The sequence below is a fragment of the Passer domesticus genome, chromosome 6 (genome assembly GCF_036417665.1).
Source record: "Passer domesticus isolate bPasDom1 chromosome 6, bPasDom1.hap1, whole genome shotgun sequence".
Lineage (NCBI taxonomy): Eukaryota > Metazoa > Chordata > Aves > Passeriformes > Passeridae > Passer > Passer domesticus.
Window position 1 is genome coordinate 2,482,689 of NC_087479.1, and position 24,102 is coordinate 2,506,790.

At 47.5% G+C, this 24,102-nt stretch overlaps 1 protein-coding gene across 3 annotated transcripts; it reads right to left on the reverse strand.

The window, feature by feature from the left end:
- Positions 1 to 696: 696 nt before the first annotated feature.
- Positions 697 to 24,062, reverse strand: ERO1A (endoplasmic reticulum oxidoreductase 1 alpha). Of its 3 annotated transcripts, none has more exons than XM_064422849.1 (17): positions 23,987 to 24,062; positions 23,019 to 23,082; positions 12,743 to 12,862; positions 11,593 to 11,676; positions 10,158 to 10,196; positions 9,178 to 9,254; positions 9,014 to 9,087; positions 8,270 to 8,390; positions 7,799 to 7,836; positions 6,964 to 6,975; positions 5,775 to 5,801; positions 5,517 to 5,609; positions 3,392 to 3,638; positions 2,439 to 2,508; positions 2,221 to 2,307; positions 1,808 to 1,941; positions 697 to 1,078 (listed from the first exon to the last, which is right to left on the reverse strand). In XM_064422849.1, the coding sequence occupies exons 2-17, from the start codon at positions 23,037 to 23,039 to the stop codon at positions 1,018 to 1,020; spliced, it is 1,305 nt and encodes a 434-aa protein (XP_064278919.1). In that variant the 5' UTR covers positions 23,040 to 23,082; positions 23,987 to 24,062; the 3' UTR covers positions 697 to 1,017. The 3 variants fall into 3 exon arrangements, with proteins under 3 accessions (XP_064278919.1, XP_064278920.1, XP_064278918.1); XM_064422850.1 differs by lacking the exons at positions 23,019 to 23,082; positions 23,987 to 24,062 and adding exons at positions 17,945 to 18,072; positions 20,401 to 20,528; XM_064422848.1 differs by lacking the exons at positions 23,019 to 23,082; positions 23,987 to 24,062 and adding an exon at positions 20,401 to 20,554.
- Positions 24,063 to 24,102: the final 40 nt, after the last annotated feature.

The following is a 24,102-nucleotide window of genomic DNA, read 5'->3' on the forward strand; positions in this document are numbered from 1 at the left end:
GACACCACTCCCAGGGATGCCCAGGGTGGGGTTGTTGGGGTCTGTGCAGGGCCAGGAGCTGTTCTGGTCACTCTGTGACCCCTCCCAGCCCAGGGAGGCTCTGCTGTGACTCTGTGTCTCCATCTCTGAGGTGCAATGTGCTCAAACCAGTGTCCCAGGAGACACTTCTGGCCAGGAGCTGTGCTTTGTCCTTTCCAAGACTGGCTCCCCCAGCCCCAGCAGCACCTCCAGACCTGGAGCTTCCTTTATTCCTTCCCCAGCTTCATCCACAGAGGATGCAGCCCTCTGCCCTTTGGCAGCAGCTCTGCCCCACTGCTTGTCCTTGGAGCAGCAGAATTCCCCTGTGCCAGCTCTGAGGAGCAGCAGCCCCGTGCCTGGCACATCCTGTCCCATTTTGGCTCCCAAAAGAGGCCAACCCCACCTGGCCAGGCTGGGAGGGGCAGGAGAAGGTTGGGATTGGGGTCCTGGCAGCAGCTGGGGCTCCTCCAGCAAGATCCTCCTTTGGTGCATCCTCCCAGCCTCCAGTGGCTGCAAGGAGCACCAGGAACTCCCTGTTCCTAAAGAAGTGGAATTCTGAAGAGGATTTCACCTTGGGACAGCAGCAGCTCCTACAATGCCTTGAAGTTGTTTTTTTATGAAGCAGGAAGTTGGTATAGGCACACAGAGAGTGATGGTTGGAATGATGGAGCAGACAAGGAATTTCCCCCAAATTTATTCAGTGGCACAGTTCTTGCCCCACCTGCAGCTTCCAAAGGCAAGGCCGTGGGTCTGATCCATCCAAATAGCACAGCAATGTTTCAAAGAGTTATTCCAAATGATCTTCCAATATATAAAATAAAATTTACATATAGTCCCCATTTTTATACCAAAAAATAGCTTTTTTTTTCCCCTTGTACAAAATATCTTCTCAGCAGGTTGCAGACAGTCATGGGACAGGAGGCCCAGCAAGTGGTTTCCATGGATTAAGTCAGAGTGGTGGAATGATGGTGTTTGTCCTCAAATCTTTCTCCACTGAATTCACCTCATGTTTTGTAAGAGATTCCTGAAGTTTTCCAGTTCTTTCACGCTGGTTGAAACCCTGTGTGCAAGGAAAGCAGAAGGGAAATGTTACAGCAGCATTCATGTAGTGAATTATTTAAAATCTGGGAGAAAGGGGCTGTATGCAGCAAAGCTTCAAGCAGCTCTTGGGAAGAGAAGACTTGGAATTGCAGCTAAATTAGGCTGAGGTTACAAGCAGGCCCTTCACTATTCCCCTGCCTCTTTTTAAAGCAAACACTGGGAATCCCAGGGGAATAGGATGTTAAGGAACTCATCCTTGGAAAATCCTCTTTGCCAGAAACTCCTGGTCTCTCAACAGCAGCAAGAGCTCATGTATAACCAGAGTGTCCTGAAATCCCCTCCTAAAGGCCTCGTTATCCTCCTTTTCTGACAAAAACTCCTCATCCAGAGAGGCTGGACTGGAGGATTCCTGTTAAAAATGCCAGCATGCACTGGGAATGAACAGGGAGAGAGGCCTAGGGACAGCAGCCCTTGCCTGGATCAATGTGCTCCAAGGACAGAGCCACACAGTCCCTTAAAAATGATGAAATTCTTTGTGTCTTAGCATAAATGCTTCCTTGAATTCCCTACAGAAATGCAGAGTATAAAGAACATTTTAAATCATTCCAACTGTTGTACTCCACAGTATCAGACTATGACCAGAGCAAGAGTGCCCACCAAAACTGCTGGGAACTGCCTGAAATTAGAGCTCAAACTGGATTAACACAGCAGCTCATGCAAAAGTAGAGGGGAAAGTCTCAAAACTCACCTTCCAAAGGCATTAAATAAGGCCACAATTTCCTGTCTGGTCAGCTGGAACCCATAGGAAGGGCCACTCTCAGGAATCTTCTCAATGAGCTTCTCTGAGAAGAGGATCTTCAGCGCCGTGCCCAAGCCCTGTGTCTGTGCAGGATCAAAGAGCACCCTTGAACAGCAGCACTCAAACCTCCCTCACCTGGGCAGCATCCTCTGGACAGGGCAAGAGGATTTCACCCCAGCCAGGATCCACATCCCTCTCCTCTCTTGGCTTATCCCAGTTTCCCAGGCTGGGCACATCAGCTGCCTCAGGTGAGGATCAGCAGCCCTGAGCTGTATCCAGGAGCTGGTTGGTATCCAAGGGCCAGTCCCAGCCCCTGAGCTCCCAGATTATCCCAGAAAATCCCAGAGATTGACAAATCTCACCTGCAGCTTCCCCCACAGCCGACACTTGAAGCAGCCAACACAGTCCATGATCTTGGAAATATTCTTGAAGTGCAGCCTGAATTCCTCCTGGGGGAAAAGACATTCATGACTGTGCACTAATTAGGGCTCCTGCCAGGTATTAATCTGAATTAATCCTGGAATTCAGTGGGGCTGAGGTAGGGAAAGCCTCCTGCAGTGGGGGCCTTGGCAGAAATTACCTTGAGTTTAGCAGCTTCTTTTTTATTCCCTGCAAAGAAGGAGTTTTCATCAAAGTGCAGTGGGAAGGACCTGGAAGGGAATGATGAGAGTTTGATTTCTGCCCCCCTTGGATGTATGGCTGCAGTCAGGGGTGGGATAAACACAGGTGGGAGCCACTGGACATCTCCAGAGGGGTTTTAATCTGACATCCAATCCCAAGGAATGGAATGAGAGGATTCAAGGTCCCTTCCAACCCCAACCACCCTGGGATTTTATTTTCTCTTCAAATTTGTATTGATTGTACTCCAATTTGCATTTGATTGTATTTTCTCTTCCAATTTGAGCTGGCATCTCATCTTGGAGATTTTCAGCAATTGCTCAGTGGTTTTTAAGTAATTTCAGTGCTGACAGACAGAAGCACAGGAGGGTGACCAGATAAATCAAACATTGATCACTTGAGGAGACCCATTTCTGTCTGGTTCCAATATTTTCCATTCCTTTCACTCCAAACTCCATCCAACAGCCCAAACTTCTGTTACCAAGATATTTAGGATGTTTTTGTAGCTGCAAACACGAAGGCAGGCCTGGGTATCCCACAGATGAGTCACACAGGTAGCCAATTTTAGGGCTGACACGTAGGCAGTTATTAAATTCAATTCTGCTAAATCCAAAAGGCAGCCAAGGCTATTAAACCGTGGGATTAATTACCCAAATTCTGAAATTTGCATACAGATATTATTAATGTGTTCCCAGCAAAACTACCCTACTGGTTTCATGTCCCTGCTCATGGCAAGGGGCTGGACTAGATGTCCTTTAAAAAGGTCTTTTCCAACCCAAACCATTCCACATTTCTGTGATTCTACTGCCCAGATGACTCCAGGAAGAACCCAGGACCTGCCTTTCTAGGAGCTTCACACAAACACACTCAGAGATGGTGGCAGAGCCACTGTCCCCAGGCACTGAGTGCAATTACTTGGCCAGATGGAGAATTTCCAGCAGCAGGTGTTTCATCTCTGCATCCTGCCTTTCATTCCCGGTGTACAGCTGGAACCCCGGGCGCTCAAAGAAGGGCAGAACTTTGGACAGGGCCCTCAGCTCAATCAGGTACAGAAAATAGAGGTTTTTGAGTCTTCTGGGCCCTTCCCCTCTGGTGAGGACTTCATCAAACCTCTGCTGGAACTCCGTCACGTTGGGGCCCCATTTCTTCTCCGACCACGAATCTGAGACAGAAACAAACCCCAAAGGCATGAGAGGTGGAGGGGTTTTGGGGGAGCCCCCTGAAAAGTTCTGTGTTAAAACTGAGAGACAAATGGGACTTTTTGGGGTTTTCTTGGTCTTTAGGTTGTTGTTTGTTTTTTTCTCTTATCAATAGTTTAGTATTGATAAGAGAAAAAATCTTATCAATCTAGACTTATCAAAAATCTTATCAATACTAAACTTAGTGTACAAAGAGAAAGGTACTAAAAAGTTACAGGTTAGGTTGTTGTTTATTTTTTAACTAAAAAGTTACAGGCTAGGTTGTTGGTTATTTTCTCTCTTATCAACAGTTTAGTATGTTGTTTACATACTAAACTTAGTGTACAAAGAGAAAGGTACAAAAAGTTACAAGGCACATAGGTTTAAGGTCTTTTAAAGTTATTTTGTTAACTTTTAGAACGTATTTTATTTCTACCTTTCTACTAATAACTAATTATTTGTCTGTTCACCCAAAATTTTGTGATACTGTAGAAAATGGTGTAGGTGAAGAAGAAAGAAGAAAGAAGAAGAAGAAGAAGAAGAAGATGAACAGACAATGCTCAAAATCCTCAATCTTGTCTCCTACCCACCTCCACACTAAAAACCCAGAACTCTGAGTTTTTCACCCTGTGATAAACTATCTATTTCACACACTTGTAGATTCCAATTCATCCCAAAGTCTTGGAAGCTTTCTCCATGGATGAAGGTTAAAAGCAGTGTTCTCCTGGGGATCAGGATATCTCAGGACAGGCAGAGAAATATTCCCTGTGCCCTGGTTTCCAACAGGGTATTTAAGATTATTCTATAAAATACATAGTGGAAGATATAAAAGCCATCCCAAGCTGATGCTGCAGCCCCAGCTCATCTCTTGCCTCTGATGTTTCCCACTTTATCCCATCTCCCAACTCCAACCTGGCCTGACCCACATCCAGGTGAGGTCCAAGTGGGCTGCAGACACTTAAATACAATTATTTAGTTAAATCTAAATGATTTGCCCAAATTCCAACAGCAATCACCGTGATTTTCAGGCCCTGGGTTGAAATTTGGATTCCTCAGACAGGTATTTATGGACCAAAGCATGGGAAGGAAATGGAAATGGAAATGAATATGGAAATGGACATGGCTACTGGAAATGGACATGGAAATGGAAATGGACATGGAAATGGGCATGGAAATGGACATGGCTGCTGGAGATGGACATGGAAATGGACATGGCTGCTGGAAATGGACATGGAAATGGACATGGAAATGGACATGGAAATGGACATGGAAATGGACATGGCTGCTGGAAATGGACATGGAAATGGACATGGAAATGGACATGGAAATGGACATGGCTGCTGGAAATGGACATGGAAATGGACATGGAAATGGACATGGCTGCTGGAAATGGACATGGAAATGGCTGCTGGAAATGGACATGGAAATGGACATGGCTGCTGGAAATGGGCATGGAAATGGACATGGCTGCTGGAAATGGACATGGCTGCTGGAGATGGATCAATGGCCTTGGGAAAGCCCAGCCAAGCATTTCCCAGTCCACGTGAGGTTCTTGCTGGACTGACCATCATAAAACCAGGCTGGGAAGGGACAGCCTCCACCCACAGCTAGAAACCCAATCCAAAATAACCTTGGAGGAAGAGCAGAGGGAGTATTTGCTGGAAGGGCTGGTACAGAACCTGGCCCAGCCCCTGTCAGACCTGGAGGCATGAGGCAACTGCATCCCTAACCCTGTTACACCAGCTGGGAGCTGGAAAAGCACAAACTGGCCTGAGTCCTGCTGGAACAGGCTCCAAGCAGCACCTGGCAGAGCCATGGAAGGGTCAGTGAGGCAGGAAAGTGGGGCAGGGAGCAGGATTTACCTTGCAGGAGGTACCTGGCACTCAGGTGGATGTTGATGCTGGCGTGGAGGCCAGAGATGAGCCTGTAGAAAGCTCTCTTCTCCACACAGACCCCTGCAAAGAAAAGGGCAGTTTAAGACACTGAAAGCACCCACTGGATTTTCAACCCTCCTGGCTGTGAGGCAGGAATCTAATCCCACTGAGAGTGGCCCCTAATCCCAGCATTTCCCATTTCCTGTCCATCCCAGGAGGAGCAACCACACGGAGAGCAAGGATTACCTTTGAGCCACTTGTAAAACGTGTGCCCTGGAAAGAGAGGAAAACATCAGTGAGGCCACAGCCCGAGCCTGATGCCCTGAATCCACCTCCAGGCTGGTCCCAGAGGACCCTCTGCCCACTCCAGTTTGCAGAAATTGGGAAAGGAGCATTAAAAGAGCATGAAAAGAGTTTTCCTGCCCACCCTTGGGACTGATGCTTCTCTAACACGGCATCAGCAGCTCCAAAGAGCACGTGGGCATTCCCCAGGGGGCTGGGGGGGCACAACAGCCCAGTGCTGGGAAAAACAAGGATCAGGGATTGCTTTCCTCTTCTGGGCACAGTGGGGAGAGGGGTATTTTTATAAAACAAACAAACCAACCAACCAAAAAACCACAGAGTGCAAGCGAGCGTGCAGAATCCCACAAGTCAGGGCTTCACTGTCCCTGCTCTGGGCATGGCAGTGACCTGGAGATCAGGATCTGGGGATGGTTTGGAGACAAGAGGATGCTGTGGAGAATGGACAACTCCAGGGAACAGACCTTCCCAGGGCCTGAGGGAGGTGGGCACCCCTCTCCAGATAACCCAAATTTGGGATTATGAGTCTGTTCAATGCTTTCTCAGTGATAAGCACTGAAAAAAATCCAGGAAAATTCCTATTCCCAAAGGCTTCTCACACTTGAGTGACTGCCTTCAGACTGGACTTGTGCTGTTAAAAAATGCTTTAAAAAAACTTTAAAAAACTTTTAAAAAATGACTTTTTAAGCCCTTCACATGAGGATGGGCTGGGACAGGGAGCTCACAGGGATCTCCTCTTGCTCTGCTGAGCAGGGACAGGACCCAGGGAAGGGCTGGAGCTGTGCCAGGGAGGTTTGGCTTGGGTATCAGGGAAAGGTTCCTCCCCCAGAGGGTGCTGGCACTGCCCAGGCTCCCCAGGGAATGGGCACAGCCCCAGGGCTGCCAGGAGTGTTTGGGCAGCACTCCCAGGGATCCCAGGGTGGGATTGTTGGGGGCTCTGTGCAGGGCCAGGAGCTGGACTCTGCTCCTTGTGACCCCACTCAGGATTTCCTGTGATGCCATGCCTCTAATTCCTGCTTTGCTTGATGGATAATTTTGCTAAGCAGGTGCATTATCCAGTGGCTCAGCCTGTGACAGCAGGATAAGGACACCCCACTTGTTTCTGTTATCAGTAAAAACAAACAGTGCCACTCACCTCCATCATCTCCTGGGGGAAAAAAGCACAAGTGGTGGAGGGAGAGAGAGAAAAAGAGGAAAAAAACATTACAGACGACCAGAATTAAGCTCCAAAGCACAAGCACTGCTCTGCTCATCTGCTCTGACAAGAGAAGGATCCTCTCCAGGGAGGTTTGGAAATGTTCTGAACACAGAAACCCCAAGTGCAGCACTGAGGACACGGATAAGAACAGTGCTGAGTAACCTGACCAGTGCAGGAGGGATCAATATTTGCAAAGGAAGTAAAAGCTGATATTTCCAGGGACATTGCACATCTCCTTCAGCAGGAGAAGAGCCACTCCTCCACAGCAGGGTCACAGGAGGGGGATGAGCAGCTCCATAATCTGGGGGAAATGAGGAGATGCTGGCAGAGGGTGCTGCTGGAGGCTGATGATGTTCCCATGTTTCCAAACCCCTTCCCTGCTTTCCCTGACACTGCCTGGCCTTGGCTCTAGGGCAGAGCTGCTCTCTGGGTGCTTCCATGGAGGATCCCAGCCAGGTTCTCATTTCCATCCATCACAGGTGGTTTGGCACTGCCAACTTCAGGCAGAGGCACCCAGGGAGAGCTCAGGGTCAGCCCTGCTCCCAGCCCCTCCAAAACTCACCCTTTTTCCAGGACTGGAAGATCAGACATTCTTTTTCCACAATGGATGCTAGAAAAAGCCACTCCCAGGTGCCACAAAATCCTACACTTGGTCAAGAGTTACAAGATATTTCTGATCCAGCAGGAGAAGGAGCCCAGAGAACATTTACTGCTCCTGGAGCTGGGATCAGTTCACTACTAACCCACTTAGTGAGATAAATAAATGACTCACCTCTGCCAGATGCCAAAGGTCTTTTTACATTCTGAGGCCTAGGAGGGGGGAAAATAATTTAAATAAGAGATGTAAATAAGTTACTGTCTCCTGTGTGCACAAACAGAGCAGAGCAGAAGGAGCTTCTTCTAACAGCCTGAAGGGATCTAAAATCCTCTTCCACGCTTTAACTTTGCTCAGGAAAGGAAAGGAGCAAAATGGGTTTCTGTGGGGGTTTGGTGGTGCTTTCTCCTTTATTTTAGAAAAAAACAGGCAGGAAAACTCAAATCTCTTCTTTTGGGCCAGCCACATGACTTGTCCCTGGTGCATCCCACCCTGCACAGCAGGCACTGGAGCACAGACAGTGGATGGGGATTCATTTCAGACAGGAGGATGAGGATTCATTTCAGACAGGAGGACAGGGATTCATTTCTTCCCTCTGCACAAATCAGCACCCTCAGGCTTGTGGAACTGGTCCCCCAGAGCACCTACTTGAAGCAGTTTTCCTCATAAATGCTGTTCCAAATTTTCCAGGCATCCGGCCCCTTGTAGCCAGTGTAACGCTCCGGGTTCAGGAGCAAATCCACGTACTCAGCATCAGGAGAGTGGATGTCTGTGGAGCAGAGTTGGGGCAGGGACAACGATTTTCTCAGGGAAAATGACATTTTCCAAGGCTGATCCAGCCACCTCTGCCCCACCATGCTGAACACAGCAAGGCCCAGAGCAGCAAGGAAGCTTTGTCAGAAATATTTGTGTATTATTTTCAAAATACTGAGGGCAGGGGGGTGGAAAGGAGCAGAAATGCTGTTTTGATGAAATATTACACTTTGGCCTGGAATTGGGGCTGCTCAGCCTGGAGGAGAGGAGGTTGTGTAGAGCCCTCACAGCAACATTCCAGGATCTGAAGAGGCTACATGGAGTGGGAGAGGAGCTCTGCCTCAGGAATTGTAGGGATAGGACACAGGGAATGGCTCCCACTGCCAGAGGGCAGAGATGGATGGGATATTGGGAAGGAATTCCTGGTTGTGAGGGTGGGAGGCCCTGGCACAGGGTGCCCAGAGCAGCTGTGGCTGCCCCTGGATCCCAAGGCCTGGCTGGTGAGGGCACCCTGGGATGGTGGAAGGTGTCCCTGCCATGGCAGGGGGTGGAATGGGGGTTTCCAACCCAACCCATTCCATGATTTAAAGTTCTGCAGAAGTGCTCAGATCCCACGGCAGCCCTGCCAGGTGCCCATACCATCAGCCTCACAGAAGCTGTCCGAGGAGTCGTCGTGCTGTGCCCACTGCAGCACTGCCTGCCGTGTTTCCTTGCTGCAAAAAAGGGGGGAAAACCTCTCAGAGAGGGCTCTGATCCCAGTTTTCCTTCAGGACAAGGAGGGATTATGGCAAAAAAAGTCAAACCTCAGAGAGTCATCAACAGCTCCGAGCCTCTTGGCTTCTTCACACTCCTCAGCCAGGCTGTTGGCTTCTTCTGAGTACTGGGTTGGAAAGCAAAGCGTGGCAGGGATGAGGATTAAAAAGGAAATTTTTTTCTGTTTTAATTTAGCCTTCAATGCACCATTAGCACAGGTTAAGCCCCAGAAAGCCTTTCATGATTCAGCCCCGCTGTGTTTGCACAGGGTGTCTGCAGACACCCAAAGGTTGGTGCCATGCTGACGAGTCCTGCAGGGACAGCCCCTGGGAGCTCTGTGTGCCTGGTGGCACCTGCTCTTGGGGAGATGCCAGAATTCCTGCCTCCAGCACAGCCACCTCACAGGCTCTGTGCTCTCCAAGCTCTTGAAGAGAGCAAAAATTCAGGCCTGAAGAACATCCTGACATTTACTGAGCCATGCTGAAAGCCTGGGGACAATTTTGGGTTCCTCTCCACAAAAAAGAAACAATGAGGGGCTGGAGAGGGTCCAGAGAAGGGAATGGAGCTGGGAAGGATCTGGAGCTCCAGGAGAGGCTGAGGGAGCTGGGAAGGGGCTGAGCCTGGAGCAAAGGAGGCTCAGGGGCCCTTGTGGCTCTGCACAGCTCCTGCCAGGAGGGGACAGCCGGGGGGTCGGGCTGTGCTCCAGGGAACAGGGACAGGAGCAGAGGGAACGCCCTCAGGCTGGGCCAGAGAGGGTTTAGGTTGAATATCAGGGAAAATTCCTTCCTGGAAAGGGTTGCCAGGCATTAGAAGGAGCTGCCCATGGCAGTGGGGGAGTTCCCATCCCTGGAAGTGATTAAAACCCACATGGATGTGGTACTTGAGGATGTGAGTTAGTGATGAACACGGGGCTGGTGCGGTGACAGGACTCGATGATCCTACAGATCCTTTCCAGCCTTGTCACTTCTATGGCACAAAAGTGGGCCACAAAATAAACCTCCCTCATCCCTTTGTGCTCAGCCACACCCACCTTGTAACTTCCAGCTCTGATTCCATCAGGGACTTCATCCTGAAAGACAAAACAAAGCAAGTGCCACGTGTGGGGCTGGTGAGGCCCCTCAGCCCCATCTCTGGGAAAGGTCTGGGGTGGCACCACAGCTGCCAGAGGTGACAAGGTGACCACAACACTCAGCCCAGCTTGCAACACATCCAACTCCTCACTCCCCACCACACCAAGGAGAATAAACATTCCTAGTGGCTTATTTTGATTTTTTTTTTCTCCAAAGGTCTGCAGCTTTCCACAGCTGCTACATCAGGGTCTGCTTTGCTTATCCAAGCAGGAATTTGGGGAAACCAGGCCTGGCATCACCTTCCTGGCAGGAGCCCAGGTGCCTCCTCCTATTTTTCATCTACCAGCCCCTGACACATGACATTCCAAACTTTCCTCTGACCATTCCATCGTGGAATGTCAGCCCCACACACCCAGCCCCAAAATTCTCCTCAATTTCCATTTTCTCCAGGAGTAGGAAGGCAATAGAACCACTGCTACAGGAGCAAATACTGTAATGGTAAAAAGAAAAATTAATCAATAAAAGTTATTTTTATTGGTTTCAGGATGAAATGGACCCAAATCAAAATAATTAGGGACAGTCAGTTCTTAAAATAAGAACAACTTTCAGCTAAAACTTAGGTAATTGTAACAGAACTCCATCATATTACTCATAATCACTACCAAAAATAGATTTTTTTTTTTTTAAGGAAGAAGAAGTATTTAAACAACATTCAGGGTTATTTTGAGGTGGGAAAAAAAAAATAATCATTCCATTTTAGAACCCAAGAGTGAGGGAGTAAGACAGTCTGTGCTGGCTGTCAACACCAAAACATGAAATGTCCCCACAGGGGCCACCAGCCACCAAGGTGTGAGTCCCTCACCTTCCCACCCCCTTTTTGGGGCAGACATCTGCAGTCAGGGTGTTTTCTTACAGCTGAGGAACAAAACCCTTTTGTCCAGGACACAGGGACAGGAGTGCCCTTGGAAATGGAATGCTGAAAGAGACATTTATCCTACAAGAAGAGAGCTGGAAAGCTCTGGGTCAAATTCATGAGCCAAAACTAAATCACAGTGCAGCTCATGGGCAACAAATTCTGTCCATTCACACAAAAACAATGATGGATTTGCCCTAAAAACTAAAAGTTTAAAAGGACCAGGACACATTTCTGGCTGTTTGCAGAAGGTCACCTGTTAAAATCCCAGCCTGTCTTGAAACTTTAATTGGTATTATTACAGAATTCAGTATTTTGGCCTTTCTTATGGCCACCAGTGCTGCTGCATGAAAGATCCATCAGAGCCCCAGTTCTGCTATAACTAAAATAAAGATTCAGTCACTTGTCTGCTGTTTTCTCTTGCTCTGCAAAAGTTAAATTTAAAAAAAATATATATGTAAAAGAACAGATTTGGTACTTACAGAGGGGCAGGGCTGCACAGCACAGTCTCTCATTGCACAGTGACTGTTGTCCTCCCAAAAGGGACAAGGTTTCTGTAGGTTTACCTGCAAGTAACACATCACCCACTCAATAACACATCTCCCCTTGCAGCCAAGCCAACCTGCCACTGCCCAGCTTTCCAAGAGAAATCCAAGTTCTGCACTTGTTGTTCCACCCAGACATTTCCATAATTCCAAAATGTTCTGAGGGCTGGAGCTCCTCTGCTCTGGAGCCAGGCTGGGAGAGCTGGGAATGTTCCCCTGGAGAGGAGAAGGCTCCAGGGAGAGCTCAGAGCCCCTGGCAGGGCCTGAAGGGGCTCCAGGAGAGCTGCAGAGGGACTGGGGACAAGGCATGGAGGGACAGGACACAGGGAATGGCTTCATCTGGGTTAGATGGGATATTGGGAAGGAATTCCTGGCTGGGAGGGTGGGCAGGCCCTGGCACTGAGATAGTGGGAGGTGTCCCTGCCTGTGGTAAGGGGTGGAACGGGATGAAATCATTCTGGAATTCCAGGATTCTACTCTTCATTCAGACCAATTTCAGTATTCCTGTTACAAATCCCAAACCTGGAAGGAGAAAGGACATGACCTTCTTTAACAAATCCCAATTTTTCTCTTCTGTGAGTTGGTGCCAAGAATTATTCTTCCAAAATAATTAATATTTAACAAGATTTGGTGGGTTTGGAAGAGAGGGGCATAAAGGGAGTCTGACTGAATGGGAGCAGAATCCATCTCATGGAATCCAATCCATGGAAAGTCTGGCAGCAACAGCCATCAATGAACCTGAGGGTCTGGAACTAATGCAGGTTTTCCATGGGAAATCCTCCCATTATGGATCACTGGTCATCAGCATCTTTAAATCACAGCTCACCAAAGGAAGTCCTCTCATTAATGTGTTGCTTAAGAGGGAAAAATGGATAAGAAAATATCTTTGAAATCCTCTTAAAAGTACATTGCATCTTACTGAGATTCTCCTCATAACAGAAGGGTCCAACTGACTGACTGCACCCTTCAAAGATCAGGGTTAAAATGCACGTGTCTGATTTTAAAAAGATCAGCAAGAAGTTCACAGGAGATTAAAAAAAAAAAAGCAGCACACAAATAAATACAATTCTTGCAAGAAAAAAATGACCTTGTAGTATCTAAAATAGTCACTTTCCAGGAGTTCATTCAGTCTAGGAAAAAGCTTGTAGTTGTTGAAGGCATCAATGGTTTCTACATCACAGGTGCAGTCATCTAAATAACCAGTGACCTGGGGGAGAAAAAACCAATACAATCAAAATCAACAACATCAAAAATAAGAAATCAAATATACACAACTCAGCCAGGAGTTTTTAACACTGCAGACAATAAAGGAATTCATCATTTTCTTTCCTTTTCACAGCGAGTCAAGTTTAAGTTTAAGCAGAAGGGACATGGCCACAGTGAGGCACGGGCTGCCAGCTCAGCTCCCTCCTGGATGAGCCTCAGGAAGCCATTCCTGGAGGATAACAGGGAGCTGAGAGCTGCAGTTTGCACATGGGACCAGTCAGGCAGCAGTGCCACAATGGCAGCCCCAAAGAAAGCCCTTGTGGTTCATCAGCATTGGCTTGGTTGGGTTGGGTTTGGTTTGGATGGTTTGGTTGGGTTTGGTTCGGTTCAGTTCAGTTTGGTTGGGTTTGTTTTGGTTTGGTTTGGTTTGGTTTGGATTGGTTGGGTTTGGTTTGGTTTGGCTGGGTTTGGTTGGGATGGGTTTAGTTGGGTTTAGTTTGGTTTGGTTGGGTTTGGTTTGGTTTGGTTTGGTTTGGTTTGGTTTGGCTGGGTTTGGTTGGGATGGGTTTAGTTGGGTTTAGTTTGGTTTGGTTGGGTTTGGTTTGGTTGGGTTCAGTTTGGTTTGGTTTGGTTTGGCTGGGTTTGGTTTGGATGGGTTTAGTTGGGTTTAGTTTGGTTTGGTTGGGATTGGTTTGGTTGGGTTTGGTGAGAACCACAGCAATGGGAGCAGAGGGATGGAGCAGCTCTGCTGGGAGGGAAGGCTGGCAGAGCTGGGATTGTTCACCTGGGGAAGGGAAGGCTCCAGGATGAGCCAAGTGCAGCCTCCCAGTGCCTGAGGGAGCTGACAGGAAAGATGGAGAGATGGGGATGGAGGGACAGGAGCCAGGGAATGGCTCCCACTGCCAGAGGGCAGGGATGGGTGGGAGATTGGGAATTGGGAATTCCTGATGTGAGGGTGGGCAGGCCCTGGCCCAGGGTGCCCAGAGCAGCTGTGGCTGCCCCTGGATCCCTGGCAGTGCCCAAGGCCAGGCTGGACAGGGCTTGGAGCACCTGGGACAGTGGAAGGTGTCCCTGCCATGGCAGGGATGGAATGGGATGAGCTTTAAGGTCCCTCCCAACCCAAACCATTCCAGGATTCCGTGATTAACTGCAGCAGAGAGCCATTTGGCACCAAAACATCTGTTTTACGTCTGATGCATCCTTCTTGCATCATCCTGAACAACTCAACAGGCTTTGTGCAAGCCCTGAAGAAGAAAAAAAAAAACAAAGAAAGAAGTAGTACAAATTCAGCTGTGGTTTCCTGACACATCCATTACTGGCAGATGACAAAGTTGCTCAACACAGAAGTAGTTTTGCTTCCCCCACACCCCCAGTGAGTCCTTGGGGAAATCAGAGAATCCTGGAATCATTCAGGTTGGAAAAGATCACCGAGTTCAACCTTTCCCCCAGCACTGACCATGACCCAGGTGCCACATCCAGAGAGGTTTGAAATCCCTCCAGGGATGGGGACCCCACCACTGCCCTGGGCAGCTGGGGCAGGGCTGGACAGCCCTTTCCATGAAGGAAATATCCCAATATCCAATCTAAACCTCTCCTGGCCCAGCCTGAGGCCGTTCCCTCTGCTCCTGTCCCTGTTCCCTGGAGCACAGCCCGACCCCCCGGCTGTCCCCTCCTGGCAGGAGCTGTGCAGAGCCACAAGGGCCCCTGAGCCTCCTGTGCTCCAGGCTCAGCCCCTTCCCAGCTCCCTCAGGAATTCTCCGGACCCTTCCAAGCTCCCTCAGCTGCTCCTCATAACTCAGCAAGAGCTACACAACAACTTAAATAAAATTATATTTACCACCAAGGAAATGGAGCTGAGAGGAGGATGGCAGAAATGGAGCACAGAGTCACATGAAATGGGGAGGTGGGGAAAAAATAGCCAGAATTCCCCACTGGAACAGCTCTGTTTTGTTGAGGCAGCATGATTTGGAGGCTCACTCATATTTTCAGTGTTTACACTGCAGCTCAGTGTGTCACTCTCACACATTTACTGAATTCTGTCCTGCATTTTGCACAGTAATGAAGATTAACAGTGGATTTAAGATTTCCACTAACCTGAATCACCCTCGTAAAAACAAACAGTAGCAATTTGCTAATCCAGTTACTCAATTTAAAGCTGTTGCAAATTTATATACACATTAAAAAAAAAACAAACCACAGCAAGCCACCAACCAACCACGTTTTTATTTCCTGAAATCTTGGCAAGCTTCAAGGCAAGAAGCTTAAAAGTTAGGTCTAAAAGTGACCTAAAAAAGATTTGCAGATAATCTTCAGCTGCTCTCTGCACCCATGCTTGACAAAGATGTCACTCCACAGGAATGACATCCCTGTAAAAGTGGGAACATTGGAGCTCCCACCAATCCCTCACTGGAAGCACCATTTGGGCCAGCTCTGGTTTTGTTATGTCTGGTGACCAATTCGAGCCAGAACCAGCCTCATCCTGAACATAATCCAGAGATGCAAAACTAACATCACTTTTTTTCTTGTCAAGCCAAAAGAGATGACAGTAGCTCACGTGGGCTTAATTTTATTTGGTTTGCATACCCTGCAATTAAATAATTCAGTTTGCAGGCTGAACACTGCAGGGAACTATACACAAGACAGATTCTTGACTGAAATGACATGAAAGTTGTACACTGAAAGATCTGAGCTTGGGGGTTCAGCTGCCCAAATCTTGTAACCTAACTTTGTCTTCTTCTAGTAGTAGGAAAAGATGTCAGAAAACAAAAAAAGATGTCAGGACAACAGTGCAAGAAGAGCTGGAAATAAAAGCATTAATGGATAATATCACTGTGCTACTTCCACCTGGAGTTTTACCCCACCAGGGAAGCACTGCAGATGATCCCAAAATCCTTAGGACTGGATGGGGGTGGTGCTTTGGAGCTCTCCAAATCCCAGTTTATTGCTGGGATCAGCCTCAGGGTCACCCTGACCACACCTGTGGGGGCAAGGGGCAAAGGGAAAGGTGCTGGGGAAACTCCACATCTGCTCAGTCTTTCTTCCTCCAAGGATCTGAGCCAGAATGGGCAGAAATGGGCAATTTCCCCAGGCTGTGTGTGCCCAACCCACAGCCAGAGGAGCACAGAAGGGAAGCAGCACCAAGAACATCCAGAGCTGAGGCTCCTCAGAGTGAAAATCCCAGTGATGCCCCCAGCACACAGCTTGGAGCTGAGCCACTCAGGGAAGACTCAGGGAAGTGGCAGTGTCAGATTTGGCAGGACTTGTCTTCATTTCAGAGGTTCCCTTCTGCTCCATGAGCCCCCAGAACCCTTTTTTCACTTGGTTTGGGACTTCACCTCCTGCTGCCAGAGCAGCTGAGCTCTGTCTCACACGTGCCCTCCAGTGGGTGGTACCTTCAAACACTTCCTCCCACCCCACAAACAAAATATTTACCTACATCCTCAGCCTGTGCCGAGGAGAGCAGCTGTTTGAGACACACCAGGGATGGATCCAGTCCCCAACACGTGCCAGGAGCCTGCTGGCACCGTGACTCACCCAGCTGAGGGGTTCTGCTCCGCCTGCCCTGGCTGTGAGGAGCTGGCAGGAGGCAGGGCAGGGCAGGGCTGGGCTGTCCCACTGGGACAGAGCAGCAGGAGTGGCTCTGGGTGCTGAGTAAGCTGCAGGGTGACGTGCCACAACCCCAAAATCCAACCTCCACCTCGTATGGAGGTTGGATTTTGGGAACACAACAGCAGGAACTCTGCAATCCCTGAGCTTGGCCTCTGCTTCAGCCTCCTTCCCCCCTCCAGGCTGCTCTTCCCATCCCTTTCTGCTGCCCTGAGTGTCACAGGAACATCCCCTGAGCAGTGGATTTTGGGATTTCTTCTCATTGTGTCCCACACCACAGCCAGGCAGGAGAGGAGAACCTTTCCCTGCCACAGAGGCTGAGGGGTTTGGGTTTAGCCTGTACCAACTTCCCTGGCACTGCCTGCTCCTCTGGACAAGTCCCAGGCTGGTGGTGCCTTCCCTGCATCTGCTCCAGAAGTTTCAGCAGAAAAAACTTCAGCAGAAGTTTCCTGGCACAAAGGAGTTGGACTTCCATGATCCTTGTGGGTCCCTTCCAACTCAGGAGATTCCATGATTCTATGAAATTATTTCCCTTCCATCCTTGCCAGTGCACTGGGAGCAGCCAGCTGAGGACAGTCATTCCTGCAGCTGCCCAGGAAGCATGATCTGCCACTCCAGGTGCTTTGTCCCCATCTTCTGCCCAGAAAACAAGGACTAGGTTTCCCAGAACTCACACATGGGAGCATCAGGATGGCGTCAAACCAGGGCCTGAAGGGCTGTCACAGCACCCCAGAATGGTTTGGGCTGGGAGGGAGCCTAAAGACCATTTAGTTCCACCTCAGCCATGGGCAGGGACACCTCCCACCATCCCAGGCTGCTCCAAGCCCTGTCCAGCCTGGCCTTGGGCACTGCCAGGGATCCAGGGGCAGCCACAGCTGCTCTGGGCACCCTGTGCCAGGGCCTGCCCACCCTCTCAGGGAACAATTCCGTCCTAATCTCCCATCCATCCCTGCCCTCTGGCAGTGGGAGCCATTCCCTGTGTCCTGTCCCTCCATGCCTTGTGAATCCTCTCTCTCCATCATTCCTGCCATCTCCCTTCAGGTACAGGAAGGTCACAATTAGGCCACCCTGAGGTCTTCTCTTCCCCAGGCTGAACAATCCCAACTCTCCCAGCCTTTCCTCCCAGGAGAGCTGCTCTGATCATCTTGGTGGCCTCCTCTGGACCCGCTCCAACAGCTCCATGTCCCTCCTGTCTGCAAGGAGCACAGGGCAGGACACTGTTCCAGGAGGGATCTCACCAGAGCAGAGCAGAGGGGCAGAACGTACCCCCAGAGATCTGCTCCTCTCCACCTGGAAACTCCTCCTGAAGAAAGAAGAGTTCCTGTTTCCCAGACAAATGGGAGCTGTGCTTATTTTTAACCAGGAATGAATCCCTGCCCCGGAGGCTGCCGAGTGAACACCAATTCCACAGGAACACAAGGACAGCCTGAAAACCTGCCCAGGTCCCAAGGAGGAAACTCTCCGTGGCCAGACTCACCCCTAATGACAGCATCCTGCCCACAGAAACATTCCCAAAGGCAACCTGCCCTCTGCCAGACAGGAAAGCTTCACAAAATCCCCGTCTGCCAAGCACCTGCAGCACATCCTTAATGCAGCTGCAGCAGCCTGTAAACAGCAAATGAACAATAATTACCAGGAATATAAAGAAGACATCCATGGCTGACTAAGCTCTGATGCAAACAGGAATATCTCCGGGGGGGGATGAGCTGCCTGTAAAATTTGAGGGGATTTTGATATTGGAATGTTAATCAGAGCTTGGGAAGCAGAAAACAGTATTTGGAACACCAGCGTTTGTAGCAACAGATGGATGTTTCTAATAAAAGTTTCAGGGCTGCTTGGTCTCTAAGGAAGGGAGGTAAAATAACAGTGACAAAAAGCAGGTGAGGCATTGCCCTGGGTGCAGGCAGACAGGAGTGCAACACCCATTCCAGAATCACACAGCCTGCTGAAGTCAGCACTTGGAATATTGCTGGAGCAGCACTCCCCAAAGCATCCCTTGTCACCTGGCCCAGCACGGGCTGGCAGACAAGTCAGAGCTCTTCCAGTCAGGCACAAGATGAGGCTTCTCCATCTCAGGAGACAGCAGGAGATGGTTCACAGCAGGAACCAAGAGCTGCACCAGGCCTTCAAGGAGCTAAACAAACCAGATCACTCAAGGCTGGCCCTATTATTTCCTTTGGTGGCAAATAAAAACCACCAGACCAGCTCTGCACAAGAGGATCAGCAGATTATTTTTAACCAAAAGATGAGGCAGCCCTCAGGTGTGATTTAAAAGGTTTGGTGGTTAGAAAGGCTGAGAAATGCTGCCTTACATGACACCTTTTCCTAAAGGTAATAAAAAATCTTGCCCTAAACATCTGCAGGAAAAACCAGGCTGCTCCACAGAATGAAAAGAGCGTTGCAACAACCCAGCAGTGGCTGGAGGAGCTGACATGCTCCTCCAGCCCAGGGAAAAGAGCCTGCAGCCAGTGCCATGCCAGATGCCAGTTCAGTTAGTGCTTACTGCTCCTTATCCCATTCCACACTCCTGACTCAACATTCAAACCTCGCTGCTTACAGGAAGCTGCGAGGGAAAACCCTGCAGAGATCCAGAATCTAAATGCATGTTTTTCAATTTTTTATCAGCAGAGTTTTTATTTACCATTTCCACAGGAAGCTGAAAGTGTCAAGAGCCACCCCAGAAGGCAAAGTCAAAGCCAAGAGTGTAATTCCAATTGTTTTCTTTCTCCACTCTCAATTCCTGACCCACATTTAAGGACTAGAAATTTAATACAGCAAGAGTAACCTTTATAAAAGCTTCCTGTTTTTAAAGGCAACAAAATAAAGGACTAAAGACATTGTGACATCTTCACTCCTTGATCTTGCAAATGTGCTTATCACAGGAATTATTCAGGCTGCAAGGGACCTCAAAAACCATTTTATGTCACCCCCTGCCATGGCAGGAACACCCTCCACTGTCCCAGGGTGCTCCAGGCCCTGTCCAACCTGGCATTGGACACTTCCAGGGATCCAGGGGCAGCCACTTTGCTTGTGCAAGGTGGTGTCAGAAGGAACTGCAGTGATCTCTTCCTTAAATCCACGCTTGGTACCCAGTACTCCCATTTCTGCACCTCACCAGCAGCTGCACTGAGCGCTCAGTGACACCCCTGGCACACAACAAGAGGAATTAACCCCAGAGGAGTTTCGGGGAGCAGAGCAGCCCAGGTCCCACCTGGCATGGCAGGGCAGGGTGGCAGGAGCCTGCTGCAGCCACGCTCCCTCCTGGAGAGCAGCAAGGCAGGAGAGGGGGTGAAACAAGGATATCCCTGAAACATCCCAGGAGAGGCACCTGGGTAGCTGGGGAAGAAATGCTCAACAAGCTGGAGCACTCTCCTCTACTGATGGGAGCGGGAGAGAATACAGTTAAGATGGCATGGACGAGAATCACAGAATCCTGGAATGGTTTGGGTTACAAGGGACTTTAAAGCTTATCCAGCCCCACCCCCTGCCGTGGCAGGGACACCTTCCTCTGTCCCAGGCTGCTCCAAGCCCTGTCCACCCTGGCCTTGGGCACTGCCAGGGATCCAGGGGCAGCCCCAGCTGCTCTGGGCACCCTTCAACCTTTACAGGGCACAATTCCCAATTCCAATCTCCCACCCATCCGTGCCCACTGGCAGTGGGAGCCATTCCCTGTGTCCTGTGCCATCCCTTGTCCCCAGTCCCTCTGCAGCTCTCCTGGAGCCCTTTTAGGCCCTGCCAGGGGCTCTGAGCTCTCCCTGGAGCCCTCTCCAGGGGAACACCCCCAGCTCTCCCAGCCCGTCCACCCAGGAAAGCCCCCGCAGCCCTCGCAGCATCTCCGAGCCCTCTTCCGCGCTCTCACCAGGAGCTCCACGGTGGGCACCCAGACGTGCCCACGAACCCCTCGGAGCCCTCTCTCCCCCGGGCAGTGCCCACCTGGCAGAAGCAGCCGGGCTCGGCGCCGCGGGGCAGCGCCAGCAGCGCCAGCAGTGTCAGCAGCTCCAGCAGCAGCGGCAGCGCCGTGCCCGCCGCCATCTCCGGGCGCGCTGGGGCCGCTCGGCGGGGCCGCCCCGCTCGCCCCGCCCGGGCGCGCCCGCCGCACGCGCGGAGCCGCACGGAGCCCGCGGCGCGGGCACGGAAACGCCGCCCCGCCGAGCGCTGCGGGTGCCGGGCTGAACTGCAGAAACACACAGTCCGGCCTGCCGGATCCAGCTCTTTGCTTTTTTTTTTTTGACTCAGAGGCGTTTTAAAAACTTTTATTCTGTTTTCAGTTTCGTTTGAAGGGTGAGATAATGCAGATGTTATAATTCACGCTGTCACAATCAGAAGCTAATTATTTCTTAATTACACTATAATATACATATTATATTATATTATATTATATTATATTATATTATATTATATTATATTATATTATATTATATTATATTATATTATATTATTATTATATTATATTATATTTTAATATTACATTACATTATATTATATTACATTATATTATATTATATTACATCACATTATATTACATTATATTATATTACATTATAATATGGTAATATATTAATTATATTATATATAATATAATATACATGATATATATATAATATAGTAATATATTAATTATATTATATATAATATAATATACATAATATATATAATATACACATATTATTACATGTATATATAATGTACATATTATGCCATATTCTATTCCATTCTGTTCTATTATATTCTATTTATTACTATATATACTATATGTAATATATAGTATATATGTATATTATTATATGTGTATATAATGTACATATGTCATATTCTATTCTGTTAATTACTATTTAGAGCAATATAATATATGCAATATATAATATAGTATAATTAATATAATATAATATAATATAATATAATATAATATAATATAATATAAGTGAATTATTACATGTATATATAATGTACATATTATGTCATATTCTATTCTATTATATTTATTACTATATATAATAATATATGTGATATATGTAATATATGTTATTATATGTATATATAGTGTACATATTATGTCATATTCTATTCTATTCTATTCATTACTATATATACTATATGTAATATAATATATGTGCATTATTATATTATACATATTCTATTACATTATAGTGTCTATTTCTGAATTACACCATATAATACACTATAGGCATTTCTTGGCCTATCAGTTTTGGCCACACCATACTGTAAATGTTTTAAAACTAATAATTTAACATTGCTTTTTGTGGGTCTTAATACAATGTATCTTTCATAGTTCTGTTTTTCTAACATAATTAATTTTTTTTTGTAAGGCCATCCTTTAAAACTTCTTTCTATTTCTCTCTTAACAATATCCATCCTATTCCATAACATTTCTAAATTAATGTTTCTTACTTTATAATTTATATACAAATACATACAATATAAAACATTTTATCAGGTTTAAAATGTTTCTACAAATCTGTTTCTTACATGCTAAAAGGACAATATTTCCAGCACTACCAACAGCCAGAGAACACTCCTGTGTACAGGCAGTGTCACCTTTATCCTGTTACATCCCGAGGCACATGCACATTCATGTGTTTCATGCATTTTTCAGACATTCTTGTGGACTTTCTGATGTTTTGGGAGCTCCTTTGTTTGACTTCTTCACACTCTGCCTTATCTGCATGACATGCTGTGTGTCAGATCAATGTGGTTTATTTCTTCTTGTGCCTCCATCCTGCTGTTTCACATCCTCTGATAAGGATTTAGTATTAAATTAAATTAAATTTAACGTGGTATTCTCTAACTGCTCTGGTTTGTTATCACCTGGACAGGTGATAAGGATTTAGTATTAAATTAAATTAAATTTAACGTGGTATTCTCTAATTGCTCTGGTTTGTTTTCACCTGGACAGGTTGGTCAGTGGATGGCCCTACACTGTTTTTAGTCACACAAAAGCTTTTTTCACAAATAAAACAATGCTTTCATCACACCATTATTTCCATAATTGATACATAGATTTATATTCATTACACTACTATTTCTGTGAGCAACACAGTGCATTCTTAAACTGATAGATTATATTATATTAACAAGCACCTAAAAGGAGTTATAATTGGTACTTTTTACCAATTATTTTAATAAAATTAATTCATTTTATAATAAAAATTATTTAATAATAAATAATTAATTTAATAATAATAATAGAGGGACACAGGGCAGGCAGTGCTCCTGGTCCCAATCTCAAAGGGGGGATTTGGGGTGCAGCCCCCCAGCCCCAAGGGCTGACAGATCAAGATCATATCAAAAATTTTATTGTTAAAAATAATAAAATACATGTAAGGTCCCCAGCATGTCGTGGGTTGTTTTGTGTCCACCAAAAAGTTACAGCACTAGCAGCTACAAAGCTGGTGATATAAAAAGGTGCCAGTATAACACAGGGATGTGCACCTTACAGAAGAAAAAAACACTTCACACCACTAAGGATGAAAAGCAATGCTAATAATCCAGACCAAAGCCAACTTTAATGAATATTCACACATATTAATTACCTGACAGTGACAGCCAACCATTTGGTGTGTTTGTATCTTGGTTCATTTTTTGCCTTCACAATGACTGCAGAAAGAAAATTAGAGAAAAACCAAATTTACTTCATTCACCCTGGGAGCTGTGGTTCAGAACTATCCAGTGTGTTTTTCTGCCAATAATCTGATCACCAATACTTTTAATTCTTTGCTCCTCAAAATCATTAAGCAGATTTAAATTACAAAGGGTTATTATTTTGTGGGCTGCCCCATCCTGGAAGTGCCCAAGGCCAGGCAGGACAGGGCTTGGAGCAGCCTGGGACAGAGGAATGTTGTAGCCATGATATTTTATGAAAAATCCTTTGCCAGGATTTTTCTCCTATTCTAGCTAAGCCTCAGAAAAGAAATGTAAAACAATTAACTATCTGATGGCTATGTGGTGTGGACGTTGTTCACTAACAGGTACACCTTTAATTGCTTTGTGTGAGTTGTTTCTAGTTGATAACCAAGCAAAGATGCACCTCGCTCTAAGAGTCACCAGCTTTTGTTATCTTTCTTCTCTTGTCCTTCCTAGCCTTCTGATGGATCCTTTTCTCTCTATTCTTTTAGTTTTAGTATAGCATTTTAATATGATATATATCATAATATAATAAATCATCCTTCTTAAACACGGAGTCAAGATCTTTTCTCGTGTGTTCCCTCACCCCGGCACCCTCAAACACAACCAGAGGTGTCCCTGCCATGGCAGGGCTGGGATGGGATTTAAGGTCCCTTTAACCCAAACCACTCCATGATTCTGTGACAGGAGAGTTTTTCTTGGACTTACAGCCAGGTCTGTTTTCTTTCCCAGACGGCCAAAGGTGGCTTTTGTCCCTGCCAGCCCTCCTGCCCGGCTGGCAGCGCTGCCATTGCCCCCTCACCCTCCGCAGAGCTCCTGGCTCCCCCGGCCCCTGCCCCCTCACCGTGACCTCTCCTGCCCTGCCCTGCTCTCACACCAGGCTCTGCGGGATTTTCCAGCTGTTGGGAATGTCGCGCAAGCTGCCCCCAGCTCCGAGGCCGGCCCGGCCCGTGCCCACCGCTGCCCGCGCCCCTCACGACAGCCGCGGTCCTC

Bases quoted from the DNA above. Each gene is read 5' to 3' on its own strand.
- ERO1A (XM_064422848.1), bottom strand. From the start codon at position 20,499: ATGGCGGCGGGCACGGCGCTGCCGCTGCTGCTGGAGCTGCTGACACTG. The intron at 2,509-3,391 runs GTAATTGCACTC...ATTCCCTTCCAG, and splicing joins GAAATTCTCCATCTGGCCAA to GTCCTTCCCACTGCACTTTG. The intron at 1,942-2,220 runs GTGAGATTTGTC...GATCCTGCACAG, and splicing joins GGCTGTGGGGGAAGCTGCAG to ACACAGGGCTTGGGCACGGC.